Raw genomic sequence first — 17,225 nt, 5'->3', positions numbered from 1 at the left:
ATGTAAATATGCATTAACAACTAAATGTTTTACAATATATAATTGTTTAAAAACAAACTGTAACTTAAAATAAACAAAAGTTTTGCCTTTCACTTTTCATACTAATATGACATATGTGTAGATTTGTTATTAACAATAATCAAAGAATTGAGATCTAATTAACTTAATTTTATAAAGTTCATACAGGATACAAAGTAATTTTCAAAAATACTTCACTATATTATTTTTAAATTATCTTTTAGTCTAATTTTGTTAGTTAAAGAGAAAAAAATAAGCAAAAGTAATTTAACTATAAATTATAAATTTCAATAGTCTTAAGACCTATATATATCGGTGTGTTGGGCTATATAATGATATATAATATATCATTGTTTGATAGAAATACTAATAAGTGATATCAATTACAGTACATAAGTGAATTAAATATGAATTTATTGTATAATGTATAATGTAATTAGAATAAAGTATAAATTAATAAATATAATACTATAAATATTTTTAATTAGTCTCCATATATCACCACAACACTTACACATAAACCATTTACGCCTTAACATAACAAACTTATATTGGACAAGGTTATTTTCATTCTTTTTCTGTACTATTCTCACTATAAAGTCTAATTTTGAATGACTAGTATCTATATATGACGGTTAAAGGCACTTGTTTATACAAACAAAAATAGTTATGACGTTTTATGGAACATAGAGGAAATTTAATTATCACAGTTTTCTAATTCAAAAAATTGTTACACTGTAATTGTTCAACAACTGTAAGAGAAATTGCAACTATTCTCGTTCTTACTTTCCTTAATAATAACAAACATAATCAAAATATTCTACAAATCTTTGAAACAAGCCCATATCACAGTGAATTTTTAAAATGATAACCTTTCTTTACCATGGCCGGTATTAATTAATTTACACAATAAATATTAAGTTATCACAGAAATAAAAAAAAAAGTTTTTTTGTTTATACCATCGACAAACCATGATTATGGAGACATTATAGTGTGCCTACTGCGCTGTCCTCCAAAAAAAAAAAAAGAACATTAATCATAATAATAACAATAACAATAAAAGTAATAACAAATCTTACGTCAATAAGTATTAGGCTAAGAAAGTTTTTTTTTTAAAAATAATATTAAAGAATATATTGGTAACTTAAAACTGATAAATTATGCATCATTTATCATAAAAAGATAAAATAAATATTAATATTATAACTATTATTACTAAATAAATAACAATTTCTTTAAATTTGTAATTTTTTTTAAAAATGTTAAATAGTATTAATAATAAATATGGCAAATTTGCTGCCAATAAACATAAATTTGGTTCAAATTTAAACCAAAAATATATAGATACCACACTAATTTAAACTAAAATAAAATGTTTTTCAACTGATATAAGAACAATTACAGAGTGCATTAAAACGTAATTTAAAAACTAAGAAAAAGTTTAATAGGTATTTATTTTTTAAGGTAATCTAATATTTATAAAGTCATAAATGTATTTTTTAATATAAATACATTTTTTTTTTTTTTGGTATAATGAATTAATTGTTTACTTTTACACAAGCACAGTAGACCGTAACATTATCTACTATTATAGGTCTATAACAGATTACAAATTTCAACAATAAAACAATAACAATTAAACACTCACGCAATAATAATAATAATAACAAGTCAACAATTAATATGAGTATAACTAAGAAAAATATGATTTATCTAAGCGGGTAACAACGATAAATTATATAATAATAACAAAAAAAAAAAATGTATATATTACGTGATATGCAAACCTTTGGGTCAAGTCGATGGTAATTTATTGACATTAGGCGATGAATCCACTGTTACCGAATTGTCCGTTGTTGTATTATTGTTAGTAGGCCTTGGGTGTCTATAAGACACATGTTTACGCAATGCATCTCTAGACCGCGAAACATGACTACATACTGAACAAGCGTACTGAGCATTTTGATGAGTTTCCATATGAACCCGCAGATTATAATGATTGCTTAGTTGTTTTCCACATATGAAACACATAGTATAGAGCTTGGACACAGGTGTTCGTGACTTGACATTATCAGACTGAGAACCCTGAACAACTGGACCTACAAATAATAATTCAGTAAATTAGGAATTAATTAACTGTCAAGTTAACTAGAGGATTGGGTTTAACGTCACACACTGCAAAACATATAGCATAAAGCATAAAGAGAATATTAATATTTTTAAAAATATTATAGTGAAATGTTATTTAAATGTTTTTAACTGTTAATGAACAAAATAAAAAAAGTTATTGAAACATTTATATTTATAACAATATTTTTGAAACATCAATTTTTTTTTTTGCTGTCTGGGGTATCATTATGGATCTGGTAATTTCTGATTAAAGATAAAATTAATCCTATTTTCTTTAGAATAAACTTAAAAACAAAAATTACTATCAGATAACTGTTAAATAAACTATCACATTTTTCATGTTTTGCCAAAAGTTGCGAAAATGTATGAGTGTTTATCCACATATTTGAGGAACACAACACAAAGGATCATTCACAAAATTAGAACATGTTTAAAAATAATAGCATTATTTTTAAACAGTGGAAATATTAATGAAGTTATACATAGGAAATAAAAAGCACATTCTTTTCTTGATCAAAATAAAAAAATCAAACAAAAATAACAATTCAAAATGTAAGCATTATCTTTTTATAAATAGTATAAATTTGTTTAATTAATTAGATTTTATTATAGTATAAAAGGTGATTCATCAAGGCTAAGACATTCATTTTCTTTGGAACTTATGAAAATTTCATATTTTTTAATATAACTGTCCAATCTAGTATTTATAAAAAAAATTAACAATATTCTTAGCTATCATTGCTTAAAACCACCTATGTTAATGAATATTACGCTCATTGCATATTACCAATGCATTTAAGGGGGGAGGGTTGTGTAAACAGAAGTTTTTCAGATTCCTTTCTTTTGATAAAATGGTAAGATTTATTAAAATGAAATAAATTACATCATGAAATTGTCAATTCAAAGTATTTTACAAAAAGGTTTCATATGAAAAAAATAAAAAATGGCAGCATTGCAGCTGTTTGAATCTGGCTTTTAATTTTTGTGCCGTGCAGCGTACAGGTTACTCTAGTTATCTTAAATAAAAATTCTACATTTTTTTTGTTAAAATACATTCATATGCTTTGAATGAACCTAAAATTAAAATTAAAAATTTAGGATCATTTTCGAGAATACCTATTTTTTGTATAAAAAGTTTCTTAAAAACAATATTTATTATTAGTTAAGTAATAATAATTAATGAACTATTAGGTTCATTCAAAAGCCAGTAAGTTTTGGAATAAAACGTGCTAATCCAAATGTCAATTGGATTAAAATTCATTGAGCTACATTGCACGGCGTGTGAAATTTAAGTAGCCAATTTTCCAAGTTTCGGCGCGCGCTGTTGGTAGATCACCTCCCTATATTTGAATTTTTTTTTTCTTTTTTATGCCAAATTTTATGATTTTATTCAACAAATAATGTGGTTCTTGAAATGTTCACACGACACTCCCCTTTTCCCCTTTTCTCCCCTTCCAATTTATTTACCTTGAACTAAATCTGTAGGTGTTGGAGCTTCTTCGCCATATGAAACATTTATTTCTGATGTGGACGGCTTTTGATCTGTGTTTGCAACTAAATTTACAGCATCGCCTTGATTTTCATTTTCTGGAACACGTTTACTCAAGTCTTGAGCAACATCCAAATCAGCAAAAGCTTCAGTTTCACTCAATGTTGGTCTATTCACCCTTGGTGCCTCAGGTTCATCCACTCGTGATCGTTTCCACCGGGATGTTTTCTCAAATGTACCAGGAGTATAACCAGGCACCTTCAACAAAATTGTTAAAATCAAAAGTTTTAACAATTGTTTCTAATTTAAAATAAGTAAATAAGTTGATGTTTTTATAGAGTTGTTTGAAATATTTACATGGTTTATGATAACACATATATTTACAAATTGGCTTCGCCCACGTTTTGGAAGCCTACCATCTTCAGGACTGTTGCTTGCTGATTATAATGTTGCTTACTCCACTGCTGCCTTTAGGCTCTCAAAATCTACAGGCAGCAGCGAAGCGAACAACCTTCGTCATGCAACACAGTCCTGAAACGTTGGGAAAGTCAATTTGTAATTATAGGTGTTTCTATATAGGATTGCTGAAACCAGTACTTAAGAAGAAGATATAGCTGTTAAATTACCAACGTTTTTACAGGCACGTTAGAAACATTGTAAGAATGGCCCTTAGTATTATTATTATTATTATTATTCATTGAGTAAGTATGTGAAATATGATGTACCTATATTTTATTTGTTGAAATGTTCTTTTTTCAAGAGGGTGTTATACTGATAAAAGTTGTTAACAAAAAAAATAAAAATACAGTGAATAAAAAAAAAGGACTGTAAACCATGTAAATATTTTAAAATATTAATTTTAGGATACATATTTTTAGCTATTGCATATTCAAAAACTTGATTACCCTTAAAAAAAAGAACTTACATTAGAAAATTCTGCCAACCCTTTAATATGTAATGTATCAGCCATTGAAAGCATACTGGCTAATTGATGTTCATAAACATTTACTTCTCCACTGTACATAAAAGTGACTAGAGCACAGAGATCAGTAAATTCAACACCAGGTAAGACAATTACAGGATGATGGCTCGCTCCCAAGTCCTAAGATCATAAATTTACGTAAATAAAACTACAAGTCATAACATAATTTTTTGGTATACGAAAGTATTCAGAACTTTTCTTACTAAAGTCTAGATAAATTATAATTCATTTTACATTAAACATTTTAAAAGTAAAGATATAAGTTTGGAGGTAGTCTATACGCCTTAAACATTTAAAAGACTGAAAACACATTATTCAAATGCTATATTAAATATTTATACCTACATTGTATTTAATCAATTAAATTAGGATAGTTAACGATACAACATTGATTTATTAAAAAACTTAATTTTTGTACTTATGTATGCCCAAATAGATAAGGAGTCAACAGTCCTGCTTTAGAGCTGCTGATGACCACATCGATACCTTGAAGCACACAAGTGCTATGTCCATTTTTGTCAAAATCATGATTTTGGGTATCCCTGAATTTGCGATAAGAAACTGAATCGAATAAACCCAAAATCATGAGTTTGAAAAAAATGGACATAGCACTTACGTGCTTCAAGGTTGAAATACCTATGTAATTACTATATAAATGTACATTTTATTGCGGTTTGGGTTTTTTTTATTAAAATAAATAATAATAATCCATAAGTTCTAGTTTTTATTAGCGTCTAACTTAGTCTCCCTATATCAAAATCAATTCTCGGCATCAACTACAAAATTGAGATTGTCTGTTGGTAATATTGATTTACAATTGTAAATACATATATTAAAATGTATATAAGTTAAACATATTTAAAAAATACATAACTATAACAAAATAGTTATAATAATTTGAAATTAATTTTAACAATTTATCTTTGCAACAATGTTGTACATTTTCAACAATAAAAAGTATGAAGATATACCACTTTTTTTTCTGAAATCCAGATTTGAATTGCCCCCTAATATGAAATTAAGATTTCTGCAATTGTTTTATACAGAACCTCTGAATAAAGAAGCTTATACAGGGAGTATAACATAATTTTACATTGATTGGTCAACCCTGTCACAAAGATCTGCACACACATATATATAACTGAATGACACTAACCTTTGTAAGTGTTTTAAAAAGTTGCTTGAAATAATCACTACAAGCAGACAAAACAACTCTGTGTGCTTTCAGTGTTCTTAGGCCCGCACATAATGTTACATCGGTCAGATCATCGTGATTTAATAGTTGTGGTAAAGTTGACATTAATGAACTTTGGTAATTGTGCCATCTTAGACAAAACTGTTGTGATTCTTCTGTACTCATTTTATTTAATAACTAAAAAAATAGATATTTATACATTGTTATGTTATATTAATAAAAATAAAAATATATAAATTATAAATATTAGAGCTCTCGACCAGTTATGTGAACTTATGTAACAAATACACAAATTTGATAATTGTGAAAAATCATTAACTTACTCAAGCTGCACAAATTCACATGGGGTTTAAACAAGACAATTCATTCGGACAATCGTATACACATTTTTATGTATATACATCAAATAAGCAGCCTTAATAAATAAACAAATATATTGCTAAACAACTAAAATTTGATTTTAAAGCAGTGTCATAATTTCAGTGGGCATACCCAAAGCTCTGTAATTTTTAATTGGGCTTATTAAATTAATTGTATTAAACAAATCTCTCTAAAAAAAAATATATATAAATTTAGGCTATTTGAACAATGCTGACTTCCAAATTTTATATTTTGAATATACCTTTAGAGTTCTCCAAGATAGCACCTATATATATATATATATATATATATATATATATATATATATATATATATATATAATATATGTATATCATTAATATAATTACATATCTGTACTTTGAGTTTAAAAGGGCCAATCACAATTTGTTGACAAAATATATCTACTCAAGTATACATTGTCATTTATTTTATCTTCCTTGAATAAATCAATGCAGTGTTTATTGTGTGCTAACTTAAGTGTGAGTACTATTAATCAATTGATGCTCATTTAGAAAATAATAATTAAGTGATTGACTCTTTTAGACTCACATACAAACAAATATATTTTATACCGCGATACAGACAAATGTATTAAATTAATTTGTTCAGTTGAGTAAACTTAAGAGTGATATTCTTCTTATTTAAACTGTTCTGTGACCTGTTGTAGTTAATTATTATTAAATAATGAGCTATTAATAGAGTAGGTAAGAGAGACATGTAGTAAAACAATTATTTTATAATTTATTCTTATAAAAAGTTTTTAAAAAAATATTAATATAAAAAGGAAAAACTGCTGACTTTTATTCTGAAAACATTATTACGTCAAACACAGATAATATTGTTTATTGAAGCCACTGATATACATGGAATCAATTATAGTTTGTTTTTCCATAATGAAACGTTAATACAGTGCTGGAATACTTAACTACCCTATGGCCAGCAATGACGTATATGAAAATTAGACAACAAAAATACAAACCAATGTAAGTTGGGTAATAGGTAATAGAATACAGTTGACATTTGTTTTGAAGAAATTATCATAGAAATATGGGTTATTGATAGTGGACAGTCATCAAAAAGTATAAAATAAGCAAAAAAAATCACAGTTTAAAATCAATTAAATTTATTAAGAAATAGCAAAAACTTTATTCCGAACCCTGATTATAAGAAAGATTATAGGATTTTGTTTTAAACTAATCTTAGCTGTCACAAATAACGTCAAACTAACTCGTTACATCATTTTTTATGCCAAAGTATAAACACGAGTATTATTCTTTTCAATTTTAGCAAAATTATTTAGTTTAATCAAAAAATGTTTTTACATATATTATTGATAAATATTGAGTATAAATTTGTACATTCATTAATGGTATAATTCTTACCTTGAATGAACCAGTTATAAAAATAATAAGTTAGGAACAGAATAATGAGAAAATAAAACAAGTATAAAAAGATAAATTAATTCAACATAGTCATTGTGTGCTCAGAAAATTTGAATTTGATCCAGCCCAATCTATAATTATAGCCCTGGATAAGCTGGAAATAGGTTTTTTGGACACCAGCCAATCAGTACAAATAGTTTATATTGACAAAAGGTAATACTGAATTTATAACTGTTTTATAATAGTGGTACAATGGGCGTCTTAGTGTCTTACCGATTGTTCTGATTTCGTGGTAATACTTTTTGTAGGATTTAGTAGTGGTATTTACAAAGAAGATCAACGGGAAAAACACTAAATTGACAACGTTAAATAAGAAAATCCGTAGAAAATTTATACGAACTGAACAGAACCGTAATTTTTTTTTATTAATTTTTTCAAGTGCACTTGGAATTTGTGATAAGGTTAAAGAAAAACACGTCACGTGATAAAGTATCAGCTGTTAATAAATTTATAAATTGTATTATCATTGAATAAAGTGCGGGATATTTTGTCCATACCTACCTTAACAGTTAACCCTTTAACTTACTACTCGAAAATCAAGATAGTCTGAAATCTGAATATATTATAGTCCATGTAGCGTATGCCTGTGTCAACTAGTTAAGTACTAATAAACTTTAATATCTGATAACGCTTTTTGAGCCTAACTGATTTTTGAGTATCGGTTATCATGCAAATTTGATCCATATCATAGTTTGTCACAGAATAGTTTTCATCTTTTAATTTGATTCGACAGAACCCATTTTAATTCTAAATACAGAATGCAAATCAATAAGTTACTGGTTAGCTAGTTTAAAATCCCAAATATTTGGGAGGAAAAATATGGAATAAATATTATCGTTGATAAAAATGATAAATTTATAGGAAATTATAATTTATACAATTTATAAAGTATTATATATTATATTAATTAACAAAATAAATAATGAGTATAACAGAGCAAAGGAAAAAACTGAGATTAAATAATTTAAGTAAATATACAAACATTTTCAAAAAAAAATATATTAAAAATATAATAACTATAGTTACGAGTCTTTTTAAGTTATCAGTTATCACAAACATTTATTAAGAAATGTAGATTTTAAATTAACTCTACTTACACCTGTACTTTTTATCTATTATTCTAAATAATGGTAGAATTACCATATATTTTAATGTTTAAACTATAATACTAAAAAAGATACTGTTATTAATTAATACATTAATTATTATATAAGTTTACAAGTATTAACAATACATTTAAATCAAACGACATAAAAAATTATGTATCAATAGTTTTTTGGTGTATTTGAATTGGTAGAAAGGTGTCGTTTCTTTATTCGAAGTTCAAAATGGCAACTATTATCGTCCAATGTAGGATCTAAAGATAAATCTGAAGTAGTTCTTAAAGGTGGTCTAGCTCTTATACCAAATGTTGTTGGTCGTAATTGAGGTTTTGGAGACAACATTAAACACAAAAGATCATACTAGACAGTAACATACACAAACAAAAGTTATACAGAATCATAAATTAAAAAGGTAATGTATATTTTTAAAAATTAATTTGGCTTACTTCATTTTTAAACTTTTTAGAAAACTCTTGGGGAAATACATTATTTCTAAGCTTTAATAGTGTTTGATATCTTTCCATTTCGGTAGTAAAAGGACTAAGTAATTCAAAGAAAATTACACCCAGTGAGTATATGTCCACTTTATAGTTATATGGCATACCTTGAACCTGCAATAAATTATTAAAGAACCAAATTAATTTTAGTAAAATGTATGACTATCAAATGCTAAGTAACAGTTTTAAAGTATTAATTAATTCACCTGTTCTGGGCTCATATATAATTGAGTTCCTACTCGGTCTGTGTGTTGTTCATTAAAAAATTTTTTTTTATTCTCACACGTCGCCATTCCTTCATCTGATTCAAACATTTCAGTAACCAAACCAAAATCACCAATTTTTATTTGTCCATCCAACGAGAAAAATATATTTGAAGGCTATAATATAAAATTTCACTTTACTGTTTATAATATAATGTTATTTTATTTATCAAATATAGAAACCTATTTTATTTAACCTATAGGGGGAAACTAAAAGAGGGGGTCTGTCAGCAGACAACAATCAACACCTGTTCATTGTGCGAGATTTGAAATAAGCAAATTGATGTATGGAGTTTTTTTTTATGCAAAGATACACCAGTGAACCAATTATACTTAAATCTGATCAGTACTAATGCGTTTCTCCTACTACTACAAATACTAATACATCATTTAATATTTTTGGCAAGAAAAGTACCATGTTGCGCCTATCAAAGTCTGTTTTGGTTTAATGAGAGGTTCTAACAAACTGCTTTTCTTACCAGGTGTTAATTATTAATATTAATCGTTAAAATCAATGATATATAACTTCTTTTTAATTTATTTCCAATAAATTACACTTACTTTTAAATCTCTATGAATCAACCCTTGTAAATGAACATACTCGACAGCTTGCACAATTTGCCGAAAAATATCTAAAGTATAGTTCATATTTCTGTTTGTAGTATTATCTTTTAGCCATTCTCTTAAACTATTCTGATGACAAAGCTGCATTTGTATGTATAAATAATGTCTAGCTGTTCTGCGTTCACTATGAACATTGCTAGTTGTATCACATTCTGATTTATATCGACGTCGTTTACTGCCTTTTGTAAAATTTCCAGAGCTAATATCTAATACACAGTCTTTTTTGCTGTTACTGTTAGTTGTTATACCATCAAAAATTATAAATGAAGAATCGCTATTGTCATTATAATTGAGCAATGCACGAGGGTTATTTAATATTTCAGATAGTTCGCCACTACTCTCAGGAAAAGTGATCATAGTTGACAGGCTTTTAGCACGTACGTGCTGTTTGCCTGGATTCAAATACTTCTTTTGCGACTTTTCTTCAGTTGTACTTTCCACACTTATATCTATATTACTACAAAGAAAATGTAATTGTTAGGCTTTTCAAATTGCAAAATATAATAAAATAATATTTAAAACCCTTAATCATAAAAAATTATATACTCTATGTGTATACGACATATTTTGGAAAAATATAACATATATTTGGAAATCTCAGCTAGCACATGCAAACAATATTATCATTAAAGGATTTAGGATGCAGACACCAGCATTTGTATGTATGAAAATTTAGCTGCCAACTTATTATTTTATATATTAATACTTCTAAGTCTAAATATGACTAAATTAATTAAATCACTCATCCTACTCAATATCCAGCCTTCACTTAATGCTGTCCTCAAAAATGGTACTTATCATTTTTATGCTATGTAAATGGCTGTTAGGCATCTATTGTTACACAAAACTCAATTTCCCAAAATATACACATAATATGACACCCATGCACTGTGCTGCTATCATGAAGTTTACAATTATTGTTTAAAACTTTATAAATATACATACCTATTGGATTTTTTAATCCAATCATTATCATGCTTTTCTTGCCAACCGCTTGGAGGTTCTTCTAACCAAGTATTAAAGTACCTAACAATATGTTGATGATCTAATTTTGCTAATGCTTTGACTTCACGCAAAACCCGATTTCGTGATTCTTCTCTTAAAACAATGAAAAAATATTATAAAACATTAATACCCATACAATTAATTATAATAACAATAATAAATAATAAACATAATTGTTTGTATATTTTAGTTAAAAATAATTAATTATTCTTACTGGGAAGGCAGTGGTATTCTTTTAATAGCATAATGACAATCATCAATTTTGTTACGAGCTTCAAATACAATACCAAAACCGCCTTTTCCCAAACAATTGATTGGTTCAAAGTCATGTAAATAACGTGATTTAAACTCTAATGTCGGATGTGACGGCTTTTCAATAGCTATACTTGGTGTCACATCTACACCAGAATCTTTGCAATCATTAGAGCTTTTAATGCATTTTACAATTTCTTCAATTTCATCATTCTTCTAAAATAATTGTTAAATCACTGTATTAATAATTAACAGCTAAAACAACATAATATTTTATGGTTGTATAATGTATATAATATACAGCCATAAATGCTCATTGAAGTGCCCTAAATAATAAATATTAGTCTAGTTATCAAGATAAATAAATAAAAATGCATTTTTTTTAAAAATATTATTTAACAATTTTCAGCTGTTTTATCTAACATAAAGTGTTTGTTGTTATAGAATAACAGCTATGAATATACCTCTTTTTACTATTTAATTTTTTGTATTCGGATTAAGCTAAATTCTAAAAAAATATGGAATTATTACTGTTTAACAAACTATGTTATTTTAGTACCTTATTTGCTTTTTCTATGTTATTACAGTTTACCTTTTATTATTAAGTGACAGGAATTAAGCTTTACGTGATTAAAGGGTATTGTGGTATACCCTCAAACAAGATAACTACCAGCAATGTAACAATTACCCGCAATTTATAAAATGTTTCAGTTCATTCATTTGGTATGTTATGTTATTAAATAATTTTTAAATATTTGACATACTATTAAAACTGGTATATTTACCTAAATAATAATAAAAAAATTACTACTCATGTAATATTAGTAAAAGAAATTGGAAACTTCATCATTAAAAAACTAAATTATAGTTATGCCTTTTTTTAAAAATTAAATAGAATTCGAAAATATGCATCAAAATCGAATTTTAATTAAAAGGTGTAATCAAATTTAAATGAATAAATCACAAATCATAACATTTGTCAAAACCCATCAATGTGGGTTACATCATTCTTTTAGTTACAAAAAAGTCTACCCAGGCGGGTATCAACCATTAACAGATATTCACAAAAATAAATTTAACTACATTATAATTAGACTTACTGGTTTATTACGGAGAAAATTAATTATTTTGAATAACCGTGCTGGAATCAAGATATTTATCAAAATGGCAGTCAAAATACTTATAAACAATACTTCTTTCCACCAGTACCACAATGAAACGATAATTATTTCAACTGGCATTTCAAGTTCTCCTTCATATTTATCAATGTTTTTTGCATCTGTTTTGTTTTCTTCATTTGAAACTTTTTTTTTGTCCCCATTTGTAATCATTTTGGTTTGCTTAGGACCATATAAATAGAACCCATTACCTACATCAAATTTAATAATATTACAATATAGTAATAATAATTATAACTGTACTATGTTATACTTACCATTAATGTATTCTGAAGCGTACAAAACAGATATTGCAGTTGTTTTAGTAATGTCATCAATTGTTTGAACAGCTGAAGAATCAATTGAAATCAATTGACCTATGTAATATGAATAATTCACATTTTTGGATAATGATATAAATAATATGTACATTATCCAATGTAGACATCTTCTACTAAGTTTCTTTAAGAACTTTGGGAAATTATATATAACCTTCTATTATTAAATAATACATAGCAACATTGACGTAAAATAAATAATTAAGAAGTTATAAACCTAATATTGCATAAAAAATATTTTTTTCTGCTAATAAATATATATTTTTGCAATATACTAAATTAAAAAATGACTACCCAATATCAAAAGATATTTAAGTAATAAAAAAAAATAAAAATTTGAATGTTGCCTAATATTTTAAAACAACATAATCTAGAGTATCTCCAAAAAGAAAAACTACAAAATCACTATATTCTAAGAAGAAATAAGTGCCTCATTCTTAATGGTATATCACAAACTAATGTTGCCAATTGTTTTATTATTATTGAATATTGAAAATGCTGTGATATTCTTAGTGAAATTGTTATAATATCACTAAAGTAATGTATTAATACAAGAAATGTGCGTAGTTGCATTTTAGTCCGCAATACAAAAAGTGGCAAGTGACCGTCGCGCACTAAACAATTTTTTGCGATAGTAGTTAATAAATCATTTGCCGTACTTTTTCAAATATTTTAAAAAGGATTCTTCAATGAACGCATAGACAAAAAAAATTAAGGGATGCAAAAATTTTTAAATGTACACTAGCGCGTTGTAGTTATTATTCACAATACAGCTGCACGCGGTGCATAAAATGGTTGTGGTAACATAAAATCCACTGTTTACAGACTGGGTGAGGCCCAGAGTACAACGGAAAAATTACAGCAATACATTTTTTTATTTTTGTAATTTTTTTTTAACATACTCGAAGCTGGTATTGGCTCCCAAGGGATTCTGTATTTGTTTTCATAATTTTCTTCAATAAGATCTGATTGAGCATATACAGAAGCTGCTCCAATACCAAATGCTCTGTCACTCTCTTGAATATAAAGCTATAATTAAAAAATAATGATGCATCTGAATACTACATTATATAAACATTTTTTTTTAAATATACCTGTTTCATGTGCATTCCAAGATAAACTAATGGACCTAGTGCGTTAATATCATATTCAGATTTAAATAAGTCTATTGTTTCAATTTTTCCATGTTCAAATTTCCAAACATTGACAATCGGTGCTTTAAACTAAAATTAAAACAATGATTTAATTTTTTTTTTAATAAGGTACAATATTATCATCATTTCTTAGATTTTTCTTAAAATAAAAATTAATTATTATAGAAAAAAACATGTACTTGGTGAGACCAGATTACTTCCTCTGGGTGATCATATGCTACAGCTGTTATAACTCCTTTGGGAATATTTATTTTAAAATCAAGTTTAACCGTAGGATGAGTAGTATGACAATACTTATTTGAATCAGATAAAACTTTAAGATCATGTTGGCCAACGCTAAAATTCCATCTAGAACATTTAAAAATATATTAATATTTATATATTTTTTTTTTTTTGCTTTACGCGCCATTTAGGCGCTTCGCAGCTTCTACCAAAGCTCTCCAAACTTCTCGATCCTCTGCATCCTCAATACTTGCTCCATTGCGTAATCTCTTTAGGTCGTCCTTAACTCGGTCCAACCACCGTTGTCTTGGCCTTCCTACAGGTCGTTTTTTATTTGGTTTGTTGATGAGTACCTGTCTTATCAGTCCACCCTCTGCACGCCAAACATGGCCAGCCCACTCTAACCTTTTCGACCTTAGAAAATCTTTTAAATTGGCTGTATTAAACAGACTGTTTAAGTCAGCGTTTTTTCTTCGCTCGTATACACCAGTATTGGGGTTTAATATAGGCCCATATATTTTTCTAAGTATTTTCCTTTCGAAAGTCAATAGGTTATTCTCATCACCCTGCGTCGTGGACCATGTCTCACATCCGTACATGACAATGGGGCGCAAGTAGGCAATGTATAGTTTTTTCTTTGTGTCTCTAGATAGCAGTTTCGATGTGAACATTTTTCTCATTGCATGGTATCGTCGGTTTGCTGCACTTATCCTGGACTTAATGTCGTTACGCATATTATTTTTACGATTTATATTAGCGCCTAAGTACTTAAAATTTTCGACTTGCTCAAAAGAGAAATGATCAATGCTCACATTTTGTAACGGAGTAGGTCGTCTACTCATTAGCATATACTTAGTTTTATTTTCATTTATTTTAAGGCCCATCTTTTTACTTGTCAGTATGAGCTTTCGTACTGTCCCTTCTAATTCCGTTTTCGATTCTCCAAATAACACAATGTCATCCGCATATGCTAAGAGAGTTGAGCGCCCCAGTACTTCCATTTCTTGGTCTTCCTGTATATCTCTTACGACTTTTTCAAGTGCTAGATTGAAGAGAGCGGGAGATAGCGCGTCCCCTTGTTTCAATCCACATCTGACCTCAAACTCCTTTGATGTTTCTCCAAGAAAACGCACTTTGCAAAGCGTGTCAGAATTACAGCACTTTATTAACTTATTTATTAAACTTTATTAATATTTATATAATATATAATTTTATAAATATGTAAAAAATAATACAAACAAAATCAAGCCCTACGTAGACAGAGCGTCCAGAATTTAAATGTAATAAGTTAAATTTATAAAACATATATTACCTTTCTACTCCACTGCGTGGTTCTGCCGCTCGAACAGTTTGAGTTTGCCTTTGTAAAACTAAAACATTCCTATCAATATCAGTAGATGCATCACTTGTGACATTGTTGCAATTGGCCATATCACATGTATATAATACCTGGCCGCTACTCATATCGATGCCGTATGTTTGACTTAACTTTCCCCCTTCAAACCATTTTGAAATTATTATTAAACTATTATTTCAATTTAAATTTGTAGAATAAAAATACAATAAATAATTTAAATTAATTAAAAAATATACCTGATATGATAACATCATCATTATAACGAAAAGATGATTTTAACAAAGAATCAACTGTAAATGGTACACGATCAAGGTTTTCTCCATCAAATTTATATAAACTACCACTTAAAGATGGAATCATCCGTATCCAATGTCCATGATTAGATAACTGTAGAACAAAATTGATTTTTCTTATACCATTTACGCAGTGCACAGTGTCATAAATAACTATTTAAAAAATTTAACAAGAACAATACTTGAAAATTCATTATGCTAATCAATTTTATTTAGCAACAAAATAAGTATGTTAATATTTGTTTTCATAATTAAATCAGTTATTTGAAAAACTCATGTCACTATTTTTAGCAAACATTTTTTTTTTCAATCCTTAAATTGTAGAAACACTTATGGAGAAATATTCCTTGTCGTGGAGTTTTTTTCCATTATAAATAAAGATTTATATTCACAAGAGAAACCCTATTAGTAGGAAGAAATTTTTTCCTTGTCCTGTATATTTTATATTTTGTGACTTAAGGTGTTTCTCAAATGACCAATTCAGTTGTAATATGAATGAGAAACCCTTATAATTTATGAATTATCATTGTATTATTTTCATCTAGGTAATATTATTTAAAACAATATATCTAATTAATTTCATCATCCTTTTCCTAATTTAAATTTTATTACCTCTATTTGATCAATACTTGAAGACAACAAAGCTCCTGGCTCTGTTGATAATTCCCAGACTTCTGTACCTCCATTAGCAATATTTAAGGCTGTGAATTTTCCATCCAACGTACTTATAAATAAGAACCTTGGTAAAAACAAAATAATTATTAAAATAACAAAATTGTTGGTATAAATATAACTTTCCAGTTTCCTTACTGTTTATTGACATCATGATTTTCATTACAAACTATTGCTTCATCAGAAGCAATCAATTTCGTTATATTTCCACAAAATGTTAAAATTAGTAACAACAAACAATTTAAAATATAACAATTCATTGTAATACGAATCCATCTAAATATTTTTGAGACATTTCTTACACAAAATAATAGTCTACACTTTTATGTCGATACACATAAGTCATAACAAACATCACATACTTATAATTTAACATAGGTATATGTACATAATATTATTATAGTAGTATAATATTGAATATAGGTATTATAAAGATATACATTCATTATTATCAAAATATATAGAAACTTTTAGTGATAGTACCACGACTCTAGATAGAATGGTTGACGTCCGCCTACACCTCAACAATGTTCAATCGTCGGCTACAAGAGTTCTTATCTAAAACTATAAAAAAGGCAGTGACTGGTAGCGCTCCTTGTGGATAAATCATGGAACTTATCATCTTTCACTGATGATCCTTGTTATTTTCA

At 27.3% G+C, this 17,225-nt stretch overlaps 2 protein-coding genes across 4 annotated transcripts; both read right to left on the bottom strand.

The window, feature by feature from the left end:
- Positions 1-1,410: 1,410 nt before the first annotated feature.
- On the bottom strand, positions 1,411-8,023 carry LOC126833750 (protein bric-a-brac 1-like). Of its 3 annotated transcripts, none has more exons than XM_050565260.1 (5): positions 7,579-7,813; positions 5,777-5,992; positions 4,564-4,740; positions 3,617-3,896; positions 1,411-2,118 (listed from the first exon to the last, which is right to left on the bottom strand). In XM_050565260.1, exons 2-5 carry the CDS (start codon positions 5,978-5,980, stop codon positions 1,814-1,816), a joined length of 966 nt encoding a protein of 321 aa, XP_050421217.1. In that variant the 5' UTR covers positions 5,981-5,992; positions 7,579-7,813; the 3' UTR covers positions 1,411-1,813. The 3 variants fall into 3 exon arrangements, with proteins under 3 accessions (XP_050421217.1, XP_050421218.1, XP_050421215.1); XM_050565261.1 differs by lacking the exon at positions 7,579-7,813 and adding an exon at positions 6,139-6,293; XM_050565258.1 differs by lacking the exon at positions 7,579-7,813 and adding an exon at positions 7,852-8,023 and having other exon boundaries at positions 1,414-2,118.
- A 657-nt stretch (positions 8,024-8,680) lies between these two features.
- Positions 8,681-17,036, bottom strand: LOC126833674 (eukaryotic translation initiation factor 2-alpha kinase). Its single transcript, XM_050565132.1, has 15 exons — positions 16,714-17,036; positions 16,516-16,642; positions 15,847-15,997; positions 15,566-15,749; positions 14,211-14,379; positions 13,972-14,100; positions 13,780-13,906; positions 12,818-12,916; positions 12,483-12,751; positions 11,345-11,598; positions 11,071-11,223; positions 10,063-10,582; positions 9,445-9,618; positions 9,188-9,352; positions 8,681-9,101 (listed from the first exon to the last, which is right to left on the bottom strand). Exons 1-15 carry the CDS (start codon positions 16,833-16,835, stop codon positions 8,904-8,906), a joined length of 2,841 nt encoding a protein of 946 aa, XP_050421089.1. The 5' UTR covers positions 16,836-17,036; the 3' UTR covers positions 8,681-8,903.
- Positions 17,037-17,225: the final 189 nt, after the last annotated feature.

The sequence above is a fragment of the Adelges cooleyi genome, unplaced genomic scaffold, assembly GCF_023614345.1.
Source record: "Adelges cooleyi isolate 19-005CV unplaced genomic scaffold, UGA_ACOO_1.1 ACOO_flye_CR_arks_rails_tigmint_CR_PRNA_2, whole genome shotgun sequence".
In the NCBI taxonomy this organism is placed as follows: domain Eukaryota; kingdom Metazoa; phylum Arthropoda; class Insecta; order Hemiptera; family Adelgidae; genus Adelges; species Adelges cooleyi.
The sequence above is the reverse complement of the archived record's forward strand: the minus strand, read 5'-3'. Positions and strand labels throughout refer to the sequence as shown.